The following is a 14,939-nucleotide window of genomic DNA, read 5'->3' on the forward strand; positions in this document are numbered from 1 at the left end:
CCCCTACCCTTCCCATCTTGATTTGAATGTCAAAGATTCCTTTCAATAGAGCTCAGCAGAGATGATCAATGATTGTCTTAGAGTAGGAATATTAAAGAAGTTATATAACTAGCAAAACCAATTATTGTAAAGGTTAAATTTAGGAGCGGATGTATTATGCATAGTACATAAAACAACTTATATAATGATGACTTCGCAAAAAAAGTATATAAAATGGATGAATTTTGTTTACTAAGTGGAGGAGTAATTTTACATTTGGAGGAGAAATCCTGTGTATTCCCAGCACCAAAAAAAAGAAGTGTCTGCTTATTCACATCAAATTGGTGTTGGGTAAGTTTCTTTTGTCCTGTTTGGTGGCACCCTTGTTTTCAAAACTCTGACCGGTGTTTAGATTTGTGCCTTCCTCTTGGAGCAGCCATGCTGCACGGATCATTTCATTAATCACTTCCTTTTTTACTTCCCTGCTGAGGATTAACGAGTATTCTAAGTACATTCTGACAACATGTTCCGCTGCAGGGTTTGGATGCAGACTTTGCCTCCAGGACGATTTACACACTTCTGCAGGACTAGCCAAAGGGCCCCTACTACCTGTGTTGCACTTTTGTACATGAAAGCTGCAGTTTCAAAAGGATATATAACAGTGGAAGCTGGTGTGCTGCTAATGAAACTTTTACATCTCAACCACCCAGGTCGTCTCTGTCTTAGATACAGAAGTGGGGTAAGGAAATTTAATTCCAAGACATTTGCTGGAGACAAAACTGTACTTCACTTGGAAACCCCCCCCTGTATTTTAGAAGCTCATCCGGAAGTGGCCAAGTACAGCATGGAAAATCCCAGCCACAGTAAGGTGTGCTCACATTATAAGCACTGTTGTGCTGGAGCTGGGATTTTAAGAACACTTATGTCTTTGGGAACACTTATCCATTGAACTGGATTTTCAATTAGGTCCTGCCTCATTAGAGGAGCTCAGGTGAGCTTTATGGGGTGTTATAAATGTTTTTTTTCCCTTCTTTCCCATTCTCACAAATCATCATGTACAAAATCCTGTTAATTTCAGTGGGATTGAACACAGCCTGGGTGAGGCGGTGAGAAGGATCATGGCTCTGTGCATATACACAACAATGGCTACGAACTTCCAGGGCGCCACTGAGTTATCTCAGAGCGTTTAGAAACACAGAAGCGGGTCGGCAGGACCCACGACTAAACAGCCACAGCCACCCCAACCCGCCCCCACGGCGGCGGCGCCGCTGTAGCCGCGCGCCTGGCAGGCCGCGCCGGGGCTGCCGTCACCCCGCCGGGCTCCTCCTTCTCCGTCACGGCCCGGGCTCCTCCCTCGCCGCCGCGGACGCGCCGGGAGCGGTGCTGGGCCGAGGGGCCGAGCGGGGTCGATGCTGCGCGGGGCTGCGCTGCTCCCCCGCGCCCTGGGCGGCGGCGGCTGCTGCTGCTGCGCGGAATCGCCCGCGGGCTGCGCTGGGCCGGTGAGCGGCACGGCCGCGCTGCGTCGTGTCGGGACACCCGGGCGGGGGCAGCTGCGCTGCGAGCGGCCGGGCTGAGCGAGTCGGGCTCGGGCTCGGGCTCGGGCTCGGGCTCGGGTTCGGGTTCGGGTTCGGGTTCGTCGGGGCCTTGTGACCGGCGCTTCCTGACGTCTGTGCCGGGCCCTGAGAGCGGGGCGCCGCACAGCTCAATGCCAAGGGCGGTGTGCTGGAAGTAGAGCTGTGTTCTCTCCCCGCAGGTAGATTTTACCAACATGCCCCCACTGAGACCTCCCAAGCCACCCTAGCCAGCGTGTCTCCTGTTTTTGCAGTGGTAAGTACCTGCAGGCATTTCCGCCAGCGAGGGCAGCCGATGCGAGATGATGGTGCTTTTCCCCTGTTGTTTGTTTGGTTCCCTGTTGATTGTTTTTTAATCTTAAGGCGTCATAAAGCCGGATGGATTTGTGTCTGGGAGAACATCCCTAAGCTCTCAATTGTTACTTTGAGCTACTCTGATTTGAGGACCAGTTAGAGTACATGGTGTTGATGAAAATGCTTTTCTAAGGCCCAGCATCTGCTGGGAGTTCTCTGGCTCTAATTGTGAAGGCAAGTCAGCTCTTCTAAGTGCTCCAGTTAGAAGTTTCTTCTTAAGTTTATCAAGGCTTGCTAATACCTTTTAGAAATATTAGTGTCTTGATAGCTGCAACTCTAAGCAAACATAGAATTTGGTGAAAAACAAGCTCTCTCTGTGCTGTCTTTTTAAAGGCGACTGAAGGCTGTTTCCAAGCTGCTGCATTTGCACATTATGCTTTTCTTTTAAATATATATATGGTGAAAAATCACATTATTAGTGCCAGTGAAGGAAGATGTGGTCTCCTTGATAACAAAAAGAAGTCATTCTGCTTTTCAGCAAGGTACCATGTAACTTCCACTGCAGCTCTACTGGAATGATGCTTAGCTAGGCTTAATTCACTGAAAGTCAGTTTAAAAGTCAGTAATGTTGGATTAAGCTACACTATTTATGAGGAAAAACAGTAAACTTCATTATTAATCTAGACAAGAAAATAATTTTACTAGGAAATACAAGCATTAAGTGAATAATATGAATGACAGATGCTAAGACAGGAAGTATTTAGGTGCAGGCTACAAGCTAAATAGTATGTCTTTGCAGTACTTGATGTGGGCACAAAGCTTAACCATACAGTCTGTGGTAATCTTTACTTTTTAAGTTTTATTTGTAAATTTTTCAGAGTGTTACAGAGCAAATAGCTGAATTTTCAATCCCAGATGTAAGATGCCTTGCTGGTCTCCTCTCTGTGAGTTTCAGTGATAGGATGCATGGGAATAGCTCAAAGCTGTGCCAGGGGAGGTTTAGACTGGAAATTAGGAAGCAGTTCTTTACCAAGAGGGTAGTCAGACTCTGGAGCAGACTTCCTGGAGAGGGGGTCAATATCCCAAGCCTGTCGGCATTTGAGGCATTTGGACAGCATCCTTAATATCAGGCTTTAACTCCTGGTCATCCCTGAGCTGGTCAAGCAAGATGGACTGGTCATTTTAGGTCTCTTCCAACAGAAATAGTCTGTTCTAAGTCGGATCCTCTGTAAATCACTTTAACAAGGTTTGTGTAGGAACATGGTCATGCAGATGACACTGGTCACAAACACAGTGAAAGGTGGTTAATTCATGCAATTATTTTGCTTAATTGTGAATAGAGAGCATAAAAGTTGCTTTCTCTTCATAACGTGTTTTCCATTTGGCATCCATGGAAGTGCAAATAATTTTAGAAATTGATTTCTTGTTTTATAGTGGTTCTGTAAATTTTTTTTTTCCCATTCCTCCAGATGAAGTTTGACAAAGAGGGAAATACTACCTATTTTGGTAAGTTTTCATTGTAGTTTTGTTTGGGTTTGTTTGAGTTGTTTTTTCCTTGTCCAATACAGAAAAGCCCAATTGAAATCTACTTGGCTAAAAAAATTATGTTTTGGGTACTTCACTGTGTTTATGTTTGAGATGTTGCAGCATTTCTTCTGTTTTGCTGCCTTCCATTGGGCCTTCATAGCATCTCTGTTGTTACAGTTTTTGTACATTAAGTAATATTTTGAAAATAATGTATTACCGTCTCTCACAGGAAGGTGATTTTTGCTTTGCTTTTTTCTTTTTGACCACCCTGCTACTTTTCCTGCTTTGTCTGTCCATGTAGGATTATATGTGCTTTCTCAAAGGAGTCACTTGTTTCTGATGAGGAATTAATTGTCGTGGCCAACTTTTTCACTTACATCTGGAATTTTTCCATTCAAGATACAATCTTTTAAATTTTGTAGAGTAACTTAGATTGGGGAGTCATTAGGAGGAAAACCTTTAAAAATAGCTGGGTTGTTTTATTGTGGGACTTGATAACACACTAGGATGTAATTTTGGAACATACGTGCTTGTCCTCTAAATGTCTTCATCTAAAAATACTTTCATGATAGAAAAGAAGAAAACAGAATTGTACCAGGAGTTAGGTCTTCAAGCTCGAGATCTAAGATTTCAACATGTGATGAGCATTGCAACCAGGAACAACAGGATCATCATGAGAATGGAGGTAATGGTTTCCCTATAGCTGAGTGTAAACCCTCTCTCATCCTTGCGCTTTGATTTTCTTGCACAGCAAAAAAACAGCAGCTTTCTGTGACATGCAGTCTAGCAGTAAATGTTTCTTTGGAGCTCTGCCTAGCAACCAGAGTGTGAGTTCAACTGTGCACATTAGTGACCATTTTCCTTGTTGAGCACAGGAGAAACGTTACTAACATTGGTGAAGAGCCTCTACTCAATCCTTGGCACAGTGCTATGTCTGAGCCTCTTTGCAGTTAGCATGAGATTTTGTTATTTTCCTACCTGAAATGACATTTGAAGATTGGTTTTATCAAAGCTCAGATCATCAAATGTGCTACAGTGTTATGAGAAATCTTCAGTGAGCTTTTTTTCAGACTCCTTACATGTACTGTCTTTTTCAGTTCTTGAAGGCTGTCATAACACCAGAGTTTCTTCTGATACTAGATTATCGTAATTTAAGTCTGGAACACTGGCTCCTCAATGAGCTAGCATCTCAGCTGGCCGGGGAAGGTCAACTAGTCACATATTCCCTGCCCTTTGAATTCCGAGCCATAGAAGCAATTCTGCAGTACTGGGTGAGCTGTCTCATTTTTTTTTAAATGTTTGGGAAGTTCTTGCTACACAGAAAGAGCAGTATGACTTTAGACTTGTGTTAATATTTACACATACATATTTTTAAATGTATTCTGCACTTTCTCTTTTTTTTGTTTTGACCCCTTAGTTCCTATGGTTTTGTGTGTATGTGTGTTTTCATTCCCTTTCCAATAAAGTGCTATTTGGATATGATGGCTTCACTACCATTTGGATAATTAAAAAACAAGTCAGAATTCCTTTCTAGAGACATGTTGTAGCTGGAATGAAAATCACACAAAAGTGGTGAGGTTTTGGCCTCTTGAGCAGGAGGAGTCAGGATGAGATTTCTAGCTATCATTAGAAATCTGTGCTTGCTAATTCTAATATAACATTTATAGACAATAGTGTTTTAGCTTTATAAGCCTTATTGGTGTGGTTGTCACTGGGTTTCAGTTTACTTTTTATGAAATACTGTATTGTGCACTGGCTTTGTGTTTATGTGGTATCCATATAGGAAGTATTTCCCAGGCACCGTAAAGCATGTTGTATTAAATACCTGTTACTGTGAACTCTGTGTTGAGAGACAGGAGTCAGTTGCCCAAATCATTCTAAATGAATTATTTTAATTCTTATGAAGGATCATGTTGTTATCTAGATCAGCAAACTGCAGGGAAGACTTAACACTTTGCAGCCTCAGATCCTTGAGACACTGGAAGCCCTAGTGGATCCCAAGCTTTTATCTGTGGATAGGAGTAAACTACACATTCTTCTGCAAAATGGCAAGAGGTAACTAAGAATAAACTGTGAAGACACTAGAAGATGACCATAGAAAATGGCATGCATTAAAGTCTTAGAAAAATGGTATCTGATATTAATTTCCTAGATTACCGTAATGCTGGACTGTGCATCTTATTTGGAAATGTAAAAGTCAGTATATGAATTACCTAGTGATAAGGGGCAAAAGGGAAAGAAATCCTGAATAGCCAGAAATACTGTCATGCTTCTTAAGTAGCATCTGACAAAACAAAATAATACCTAAGAGAATCAAACAGTGTGAAAATGTTCCCCTTACTGTAAACCTTTGTAAACCTGTGTACATCTGTGCTTTGAGGTTACTTGTACAGTGCTGCCTTCATGTGTTGGCCTCTCTCATATGATAGTGCAAACATGCGCTTGCTATGCGCTCAAAGAGTGTTTCCTTTTTTGGCTTACAAATACATCCAGAAACACATCTGGATGCCTTTTAGTGTGTGTCTGTACCTCACTGGTCCCCAGACAGATCACTGCCACAGCTAAGTGTGTGGATTGTAGAGCATGTTTTGAATGAGCTCTTACAACCCTACAAGGAAGGGCCCTGGCCACTCCATCTGGTGAGGGTGCTGGCTGGCAAACTCATGTAGAGATTACCTTTGGGCACTGGTGCCACTGGGGATTACTTGACCTTTTGCCTGTTTGTCTTTCAGCTTGTCAGAACTGGAAACAGATCTTAAAGTTTTCAAAGAAACGATTCTGGAGATCTTAGATGAAGAAGAAGTAATAGAAGAACTCTGTCTGTCTAAATGGACTGATCCACAAGTATTGTATGTATAGTTTGAAACCACATAAATTTTTTTAACAGTGTTTTTTGTTTGAGGAGAACTTGAACACTAAACTGGATGTTTACTGCTAAAAACCAGAAAGAAAAAGTCTTTCTAATTTTTTTTAATCCTAATGCTTGCTACTTCAGAAACTATTGTAGTTGCCATTTTGGAGAGGAACTCCATTGTTGCAGTTACAAATAGTTCTTGACATAACAGGCTGGATCATGTGGTATGTGATGGGACAGGAGCAGGATGGCAGAAAAAGCAAATGTTATTTTTCAATATAAATCAACACCTTCTGGGAGCATTTTCTTCAGTTTCACCAAAATAGGGCAGGTTTTAAAGCTTGCTTCTTGAATAGGTCAGACTCCACACTTCCTTTACTAGAAGTGTTCTGAACGCCTTGCTCCTAGCTTTTTGCTCACCAGCAGAACCTGAAAGAAAGAGGCCTTGGAGGAACCTGGGGCATCTGAAGAGCAGCATTCCAGGAGATGTATGTGCAGAAACAATCGTATTGCACTCTGGGGTTCTGGTGAAGAACAGCACACAGCAAGAGCAGCACTGGTCAGTTTAATAAAAACTGAAAACCAGAAAGATAATGTATACAATTTCCAAATATGTTTTGGGCTCTCAGGCATAAATATGTGTTTTATATATAAGCAGACAACAGAAGTTACCTTCTAGGGTACTTTGTGAAGTTCCTGAATGATACTTTTGCCTGACTGCATTGCCTGTACATTTTAATCCTGTTCACACGGTGTGCAGGTTTGAAGTCTTGCCCTGCAGAGCTTAATCTAAATGTGCAGCAGAAACTCAGTGTTCTAGAAGTTGGACATAGTTTGCATTTCTAAGGTATCTTCTGGAGCAGTATCAGAGGTAGCTCTAAATTCCAGCTGGTCTTTTTCCTGGTTTTGCTCACAGCCTTCCTTTAGATTTAATACAGTCTGCTGGCAAAGCCTTTGGTGCCTCACGGTAGACAGTGTGTAGGGGATCTAGGAAAGATCCCAGTGGCATTTTATGCTTGTGTCAAGAGAAACCCACAGGCATCCCTTCTTTCAGACGCCAGTGCACAAGGGTAGGACAGGTAGTAGGGGGCTGTGTGAAGAGCTGTGCTGCAGGATGCAGTGAGGCAGTCTGTGCACAAGGCACACTGGGAAACACAATCCATGGCAACACATTTGGAAGCACATTGGCCATGTGTGAACAGCTCTTTTTGGATCCAGGATTGATACAAGATAGGTGGTACTTGGTGAATTCAAATTTGAGTTCATCCTGAAAGGATGTGGCGGAGCCCAGTTAGGCAGATATGTGCTGTCAGAGATCTTTTGCAGCAGAATGGTGAACTTAGCTCAGAGAGATGAGGCAGACCTCATAACTTTGTGTGAAGGAACACCAGAATGTGGAAGAGTCATGAGACAGTTAATGAAAGCAGATCCAGTGGCAGTTATTTTAATGTCTTTATGGCTGTCTTTATTTTGTATATCCCCAGAGGAGCTGATATAAACGTAAAGATGCTCATCAAGTAGGACCTTGAGCTGAATCTGTAATACTGCAGATAGTGCTCTAAGACTTTCAGACTTTCTCATCTCCATGCAGTGGAAACCTAAAGGTTTGGAGGGCTTTCAAATCAGGTTGGCTAACTCAGTTTCTACCCCAGAAAGAGAGAAAATAGGTACTCTGTTAAAGGTCCTCAGGGAGCTTACTTGAATTGATTTGTAAGACATACCACTTATTTTCATGGAAAACTATTTCAGGGATGTTCCTTTAGCAGTCAATAATGCCAGGAGGAGATTCATTAAAAACTTTAGTTTCTCTAGAGAAATGAGATCATACTACGAAACAAAAAAATATGAACAATCTTCCTGGCTTTGCTGCTTAGTTTCCAAGCTCTTGTGGATCTCAGGTGCCTCGGTTTTATCTACACAATGCCAGAAACACGTATTTCAGAGGAAGGCTACTGCTCCAGCAGTAGCACTCTGAAGTAAGATGAAAGTCTTTCAGACTTCACTTAAGAGAGGAGCATCTTTCATTAAGATGGTCACTCCTGGCTGCTGTGGGACTGAAGACTGCTTTGCAGCAATTGCTGTGTATAGCTCAAATGCTTTACTACTAAACCATTTTAATATAACCTAAACCATCTCCATCACTGTGTAATTGTTTCTGTATTGACTTTTGGTTAGTTCATTGTTGGAGTTTTTGACTGCACTGCTACCGGCTCTCACCACTTGAGGGCACCAAAACGTTAATCTGTCAAAATAGTTAGCATTTTATAATAACTTAATAATATATAATATAAATTTTTTACAACTTTTTAACTTTGTAATATCTGAAAAACTTAAGATTTGTGGTGGTGTGCATACTTTGGGCACATCAAATGTTAACTTCACTACTTAAAATAATTGATTGCCTATGTTGAGGTGCTGATAAATACAAAAGTATTTTATTTTGTGCTGTTGGAACTGATGGAAGTTCCTCACCAATAGGTTGGATTTTGTGGTGTAGTGTCTAACAGCACTCTTTTCCCCCACAACTATTATGTGCCTTACCACATCAGTAATACACTTTCATACAATATGTATATATGTACAAATATATATATATATATATAACCAGGAAAATATAAATTGTTGCTCACAGTGAGGAGAGTACGTCTGGGATTGACCATGCAGAGGAAATGGAGCTGCTGTTGGAGAATTATTACAGACAAGCAGAAGATCTTTTGAATGAAGCTCGTGAACTCAGAGTACTGATTGATGACTCAGAAAGCATCATCTTTATCAACCTGGACAGGTTAGCTACCATCTGTTAGATTACCAAAATCTGGAATTTAGACTTTCTTGGCCAAAAATTTTCTCAAATTTTACTACAAGGAAAGTTGGAGTATTCTGTCTTAGTGAGTCTTCTGTCTTAATGGACTTTTAGTCACAGCAGCTGTATTGCGCTTTTCTAGTCGTGAACTGGATAAAGCAAAGCAGGAAGATAGCCTAATTAGTGTGTGTAGTTATGTACCTCTATAGCTAGGCACCAGTCTTCCCTAGCAGCAAAACCCAGCTTCTCCTAGACCCTTCAGCAGAGCTGTCCTGTACAGGAAATGTCTGCAAATTGAGAAGCATATTAAAATTCTGTTCAGAAAAGATTACTAGCCAGAGTCTGGCTAGGCTACTCAGGTTTCCAGTACAAGTTACATTATTACTCTGTAGAGTGATACAGAAATTAATAACTTGGAAGCAAGTTTTCTCTTTATCTCTGTATGCTACATTTTTCACTTTTAGTCAGATTTCTTTATGAAAAAGAGTTGTAGCTTGCATTTGCAAGAACATGCCACTCTGAGGGTGGAGTTTAGTATTCTTTCTCCTCTACACTGTAGAACCACTTAGTGGACGCTGTATCAGGAAACGACAAAAATCTTTTTGTGGAAGACTTGAATGTGGAATTCACTCAAAATGACTGAAGTTTGTAGTCTGTAGCATTTAGCAACTCCATTTTTTTTGTAAAATGTATTAATTTGCAAGGTAACAATAAATTCTTGTCCATTGTGAATATAGACATAGAAATTCCAGCCAGATGGTGGTGAGAGGTCACAAATTTCAGCAGAAATTTACTGTTACTCTGTATATGCACCTCTGAGAAGTAAGCAATACTGGAGAGTCTGATGATGGTTAAGCACCTTTAGATGTGTCCAGATGTAGCAATGTCAAAACATTCTTTGTATTGTTGTTTCATGATCTTTGCAACTGGGTTACCTAATTTCAGCATGACTTCCTCTCTTTCACTATTTGTTTTTAGTGCATTTTATGTGGAACTTAAGAATTTAGGCAGCAAATAAATTTTTGGGTTCCCCTTACAGATGTTTCTCCCTTCTTTAGCCACCGTAATGTGATGATGAGGCTGAACTTGCAGCTGACCATGGGGACTTTCTCTGTCTCTCTCTTTGGACTCATAGGAGTTGCATTTGGTATGAACTTGGAGTCATCCCTTGAAGAGGTAAGGAACAAGTCCGGCATTTATCATAAAATGTGGATCCCGCTCTTACAGTTTACTTCATATTTGGTACAGTTTCATTTTTTCTATGGACAAAGATCCAGTGATTGATGTGTTCATACAGTCACTTCTTTTATAACCAAATTACTGCATGGCAGACTGCACAGTATTGTATTGCAGCCTTTCTTCTGTGTCATGTCCATGGAAAAGAAATGGGAAGACAAATTTTTGGTTGTATAAGTAGTTGATTATAAAGAAGTATTAAAGTTTCCTTAATGATCATCTATTCTGACAAGAGCAGCTTTGTCTTCCAGATACAAGTGTATCTGTCAAGCAGCCAGGGCATTTCCAGCACATCAGAGGAAGTACTCTACTGTCAGTAGTTGTTTATACCTCAGCTGGGGAGAAAGGGGTACAGGCTGGGGCGTGGGTGGGTGGTACAGCTTCAAAACAGCACATGCCACCTTTAGAACAAAAAAGCAAAGCAAAGACTTATACCTTTTCAAATCAGTTAAATATAAGGGTTGAATTTTCAAACTTCCCAATGAAGGAAGGAAAACTGCATGGAACAGTAACTGAATACAGTAGTGATCCTAAATAAAATGCTTTGCTGTGAAACAGCCCTTTTTCCAAGTAAGGGCTTGGCTGTTGATGGTGAAGAGTTTACTGCTTCCTCTCATAAAGGAAGAAAACACTGGTGGGGAGTGAGAGATTATTTTTGCGTAATCCCTTCTCTGGAGAGATAATTGGATGACTAATGGGAGTGTTCTGTTGGTAGGACCCCAGGATATTTTGGTTGGTGACAGGGATTATGTTTCTGGGAAGTGGTCTGATCTGGCGGCGCTTACTTTCCTTCCTTGGGCGGCACCTGGATCCTCCACTACCTCCTCACGTACGTATGGCTGGCTGGCCTCACTCTCTGCATGTACAGTCCATTCCTAAGGCAGAAAATAAGATGGCTTAGATGGGTAGGCCACAAAGCATGGCAAAATTCAGCTCAGGGTCTGCTCCATGACAGAGAAAGTGCTCCCTAGCTGGACTGAAGGAGATGGGGAGCCCCAGCACTGGGCAGAAGTGAAGCTGCAGGCTGTTCCATGAGAAGTACTTTCACCTGGAAGCCCAAGGAGAGTGGGGGCTAATGGTAGAAGTAGTCCTTGTCCTGCTACCCACATACTAACTCTGGATCCATAGTCCCTGACTTGAACAAGAGTAAGTAGAGCTAAAAGGATGATGAGGACGAGCACTAGCTGTAACATCTCTCTGGAGAACAATGCCGTGGTTGTGATGTCCTGACTCAGTGTGAAGTTTCTAAGTTTCTTATATACGCACCACTTACCTTTGTCATTGAGGGTACCGAGCTGTAGGAAGATTTCCAAAGTGACCATGCTCAGATTAGCATGTATGGGTCATTTTCCCTGTTGACTGCACTTTCCAGGACTTGTGGAACTGTGTTGTCTACCTCATCTCTGCATTGTAATATTTATAGCAGACCAATCAGTAAAGTCAAAAGTTAAGTTGCTAAAAGTGACAAAGGGAGGCTCAGATAAACTCCCCTTCTTTCTCCTCTTTTGCTACTAAGAATCAGCTGGCAGTAGTTGTGGATTGTTGACTATGGCTACAGTTTACTAGAATATCCTGAAGTGTAGCTCGAAACCAAGTCCATCACATACTGACTGACTTGGAGAAAGATATTGGGAGGTATTAGGGAGGGAGAAGCTAAAGACACTGTTCTGAAAATAAGGGGAGCAAAATCAGGGTTCAAACATCTGTGGAGCCTTACTTCCTTCTGCTACATGTAAAGCAGCTTCTCATGTAATCAGGCTATTTTGTTTCTTGCCTAGGTTCCTGCAGCTTTGAAAAAATCCCAACCAGCAGCTGGAAGAGTGGACATAAAGACGAGTCTTAAAGGAGAAACATTTGGGCTGAGCAGAAGCACATTAACAAACCAGTAGGAACAGCAGGAATGAAGAGACTTTCATTGTTACAGGGTGGACTTTGGACACTTTCCTTGTATTTGTTCTTCCTTACTGAAAACTGCAAGAATTTCTAAACTTGCTAATTTAATACATATTTTGTGCCAAAAACCCACAACGAAATTTTTAATGCTTATGCACATAAGGAGAGAAACATGAGAGCAAATAGCAAAATGCTTTCTACAGTAGTTTCACCTCCGCCACATGTATGTGCCTTTGGTTTTCTGTATCACATACATGTACTTACTTTTTGGGCATTCTCATTTGTAGTGTTTCTGTCAAATACTGCTTTGCTTAGTGGTCTTTCTTAAAGAGAACAGAATTTTTGGCTTAAAGAAGGGAGCAGTCAGGATTGATCAATAATTCTGGTTCTGAACTGCAGATTTAGGAATCTGACTTCAAAGAAAAATCCACCCCAAGACTGACTTCTTGAATGGATTTTTAAGGCCCTATTTAATTGTAGAGAACAGGTTTTCTAAAGCAAAAAGCATACCTGCATCTCTTGTAAAGCATGACTTGTAGATTGGCAGCAGTGAGAAAAAAGGAGCAATAAAAGGCTTTGAAATATAGCTGCTAATCTTGTATATTCCTTAACAATTAATTTAGGCTCCAAACAGCAGTTCTAGGAACAGGACAAGCAGGCATATGGAGAATGCCCACTTGAGTTTTCCATCTGACACTGTTTCAACACACATTGATACCTCTGCAGTTTAACACCTCCTGTTGCTGTAATTCAAATTCTGGTAAAAATCATCAGATGGGTTGTTGGTTTTTCTTAAGATGGGCTGTGCTTTCTCTCTTCCCTCTAAGACAAAGCATGGACTAGCCTGCACCACAGTAAGTAGCCAGGTTAAAGGTGTGGAAGCCTGATGTCCTGTGATAGGCTGAAGGAAGGAGTAAAAGCCTTATGGCAACTATTTGTTTGTTCTTAGGACTTCTCTTTAATGGTGTGGTTCTCCACTGGTTTCTCTCAGGTTGTAGAGGGAGCATGAAATCATGTCACACTTTGTCGCAAATTTCCTTTTTGGTATTTTTTAATCTATCTGTAACACAGTCAGCGACTCCTTAGGTGCTACCATGTAAATCGCTGTATGGCAGGGTTGAAAAGACAGTAGCTGTAGCTGTGAACATTCTTCTCAGGACTACTAAGTCAAAGATGGAAATAAAAAGGTTCATAAATTAAAGTTGTCCAGGCCTGTGATTCTGGTTTGGTTAAAGTCAGTTGTATGTAGTTCCTTTCCAACAGTTCTTCTGTACGTGACTTTAAGTACAGATACTAATGGCATGAGAAGGTGAGAAGGATAATGGGCCTTGTTATGCTTTTGAGTTTTTTAGCTGATTTTTTTTTGCAGCCTTTAAGCTTAGCAGGTAAAGTAGTAAAAAATCACCCAACTGAGCAGTCCAATGGAAAAAACAATTACCCACATACTTTGGCTGATAAACTCCAGGAATCTCAATGTGTGAAGGGAGATAGATCCTGATATTTTCAAATGAGCTGTAGTTTCTTTAGGCCAGAACTGATACGTGTTGGTGCAGCTGTTAGGGAAGCTTTCTCATAAGCTTTTTTTGCAGGGAGGCTTCTGTGAACTCCTTTTGACTCTTTACCTGTACGTAACTGACTCAGAGCACAATAAAAACATGACGTGTCTTCTACAAGACTGTTTTTTATCTGTAGGCATATGCAAATGTTTAAAGTTTTTCTTACAATTCAAGTAATCAAAATGCAGTCAAGTGCAATAAAATTATGTGGAGGTCATACATAGAAAAAAGCAGTAGAGAGTGTATGTTCAGAATGGAATTGCTACAGAATATACTGGTTTTGTCAGTTTTGATTTGAAGAGAAAATCTTTATTCTGCCCTTGAAAGTACACTGCTTGTTTTGCCTCATACCACAGTTAACAGATCTGTAACATAAGTACTGCAATCCTAGTTACTAGTAGCCAGTTACTTCTTTCATGAAGTTCAGATTTAACTTCTTTTTTAAAGTGTTCAGCTATTTGGGTAACTCCTCAAAATAGATACCAGAATGCATTGTACATCAAGCTAATGTTCACCTTGCCTTTTTCGATTTGTTTAGAACAACATCCTTGAGAGAGAATTCCTAGGAAGGTAAGTTGAGGTGTTTAATTTTGGAGTATGACCTTTGGAATTATGTGCAATTTTATTTCAAATAAAAATAGTACCTTGCCTTTGTGAAGGAGGGAAGAGAGAGAAAACACACATATGTGTCTACAGACTAGCATTGGTAATAATAGTATCGACACATTCTGCTGCTCAAGTTGTTTAATAGATAATTGATGTACACTGTTAAACCTGCATCATACAAAATTAGTGTTAATTAGTTAAAGACAATACTGTTAACAATAAAAGCCATTAACAACTCCATGTTACCATGGTCATGGAATTTTATATAAAAGCAGAAAGGATGTCAAGAGTAATCAGCCAAATTGCATTTCCTCAAACTTTACCAGTCTTGCTTGTTCTTTTTTTCCTGGGAGATCTGAGCTGCACTACACCCTCAATGCATGCCTCAAGACTTGAGAGAGAGAAGAGACAGTCCTGTTGATCAGCACCCACCTTTCTGTCAGTCTTAAAGCTGCCCCTGCTCCATGCTTATTATTTTGACAGTAACTTTCCATAACTTAGAATCCTTATCACAGTATGTAAGAATTGTAAATGCTGTGCTGCAGTTTCCCAGTTTTGTCAAGAAGATACTCAAATCTGGCCAGTAAAGAAGGTGGCCACTGACCATTCTTTATACAGCC

General features: G+C 40.9%; 1 protein-coding gene across 1 annotated transcript; it reads left to right on the forward strand.

Annotated features, from left to right (window-relative positions):
- The first annotated feature begins 502 nt into the window (after window positions 1-502).
- Window positions 503-14,559, forward strand: MRS2 (magnesium transporter MRS2). The gene is made up of 12 exons (XM_041475352.1): window positions 503-842; window positions 1,209-1,478; window positions 1,733-1,806; window positions 3,314-3,350; window positions 3,944-4,056; window positions 4,469-4,642; window positions 5,296-5,426; window positions 6,104-6,220; window positions 8,858-9,010; window positions 10,087-10,204; window positions 10,980-11,093; window positions 12,043-14,559. Exons 1-12 carry the CDS (start codon window positions 503-505, stop codon window positions 12,151-12,153), a joined length of 1,752 nt encoding a protein of 583 aa, XP_041331286.1. The 3' UTR covers window positions 12,154-14,559.
- The last annotated feature ends 380 nt before the right edge of the window (window positions 14,560-14,939 follow it).

Source organism: Pyrgilauda ruficollis, unplaced genomic scaffold (assembly GCF_017590135.1).
Source record: "Pyrgilauda ruficollis isolate IOZ18807 unplaced genomic scaffold, ASM1759013v1 scaffold35, whole genome shotgun sequence".
In the NCBI taxonomy this organism is placed as follows: Eukaryota; Metazoa; Chordata; class Aves; order Passeriformes; family Passeridae; genus Pyrgilauda; species Pyrgilauda ruficollis.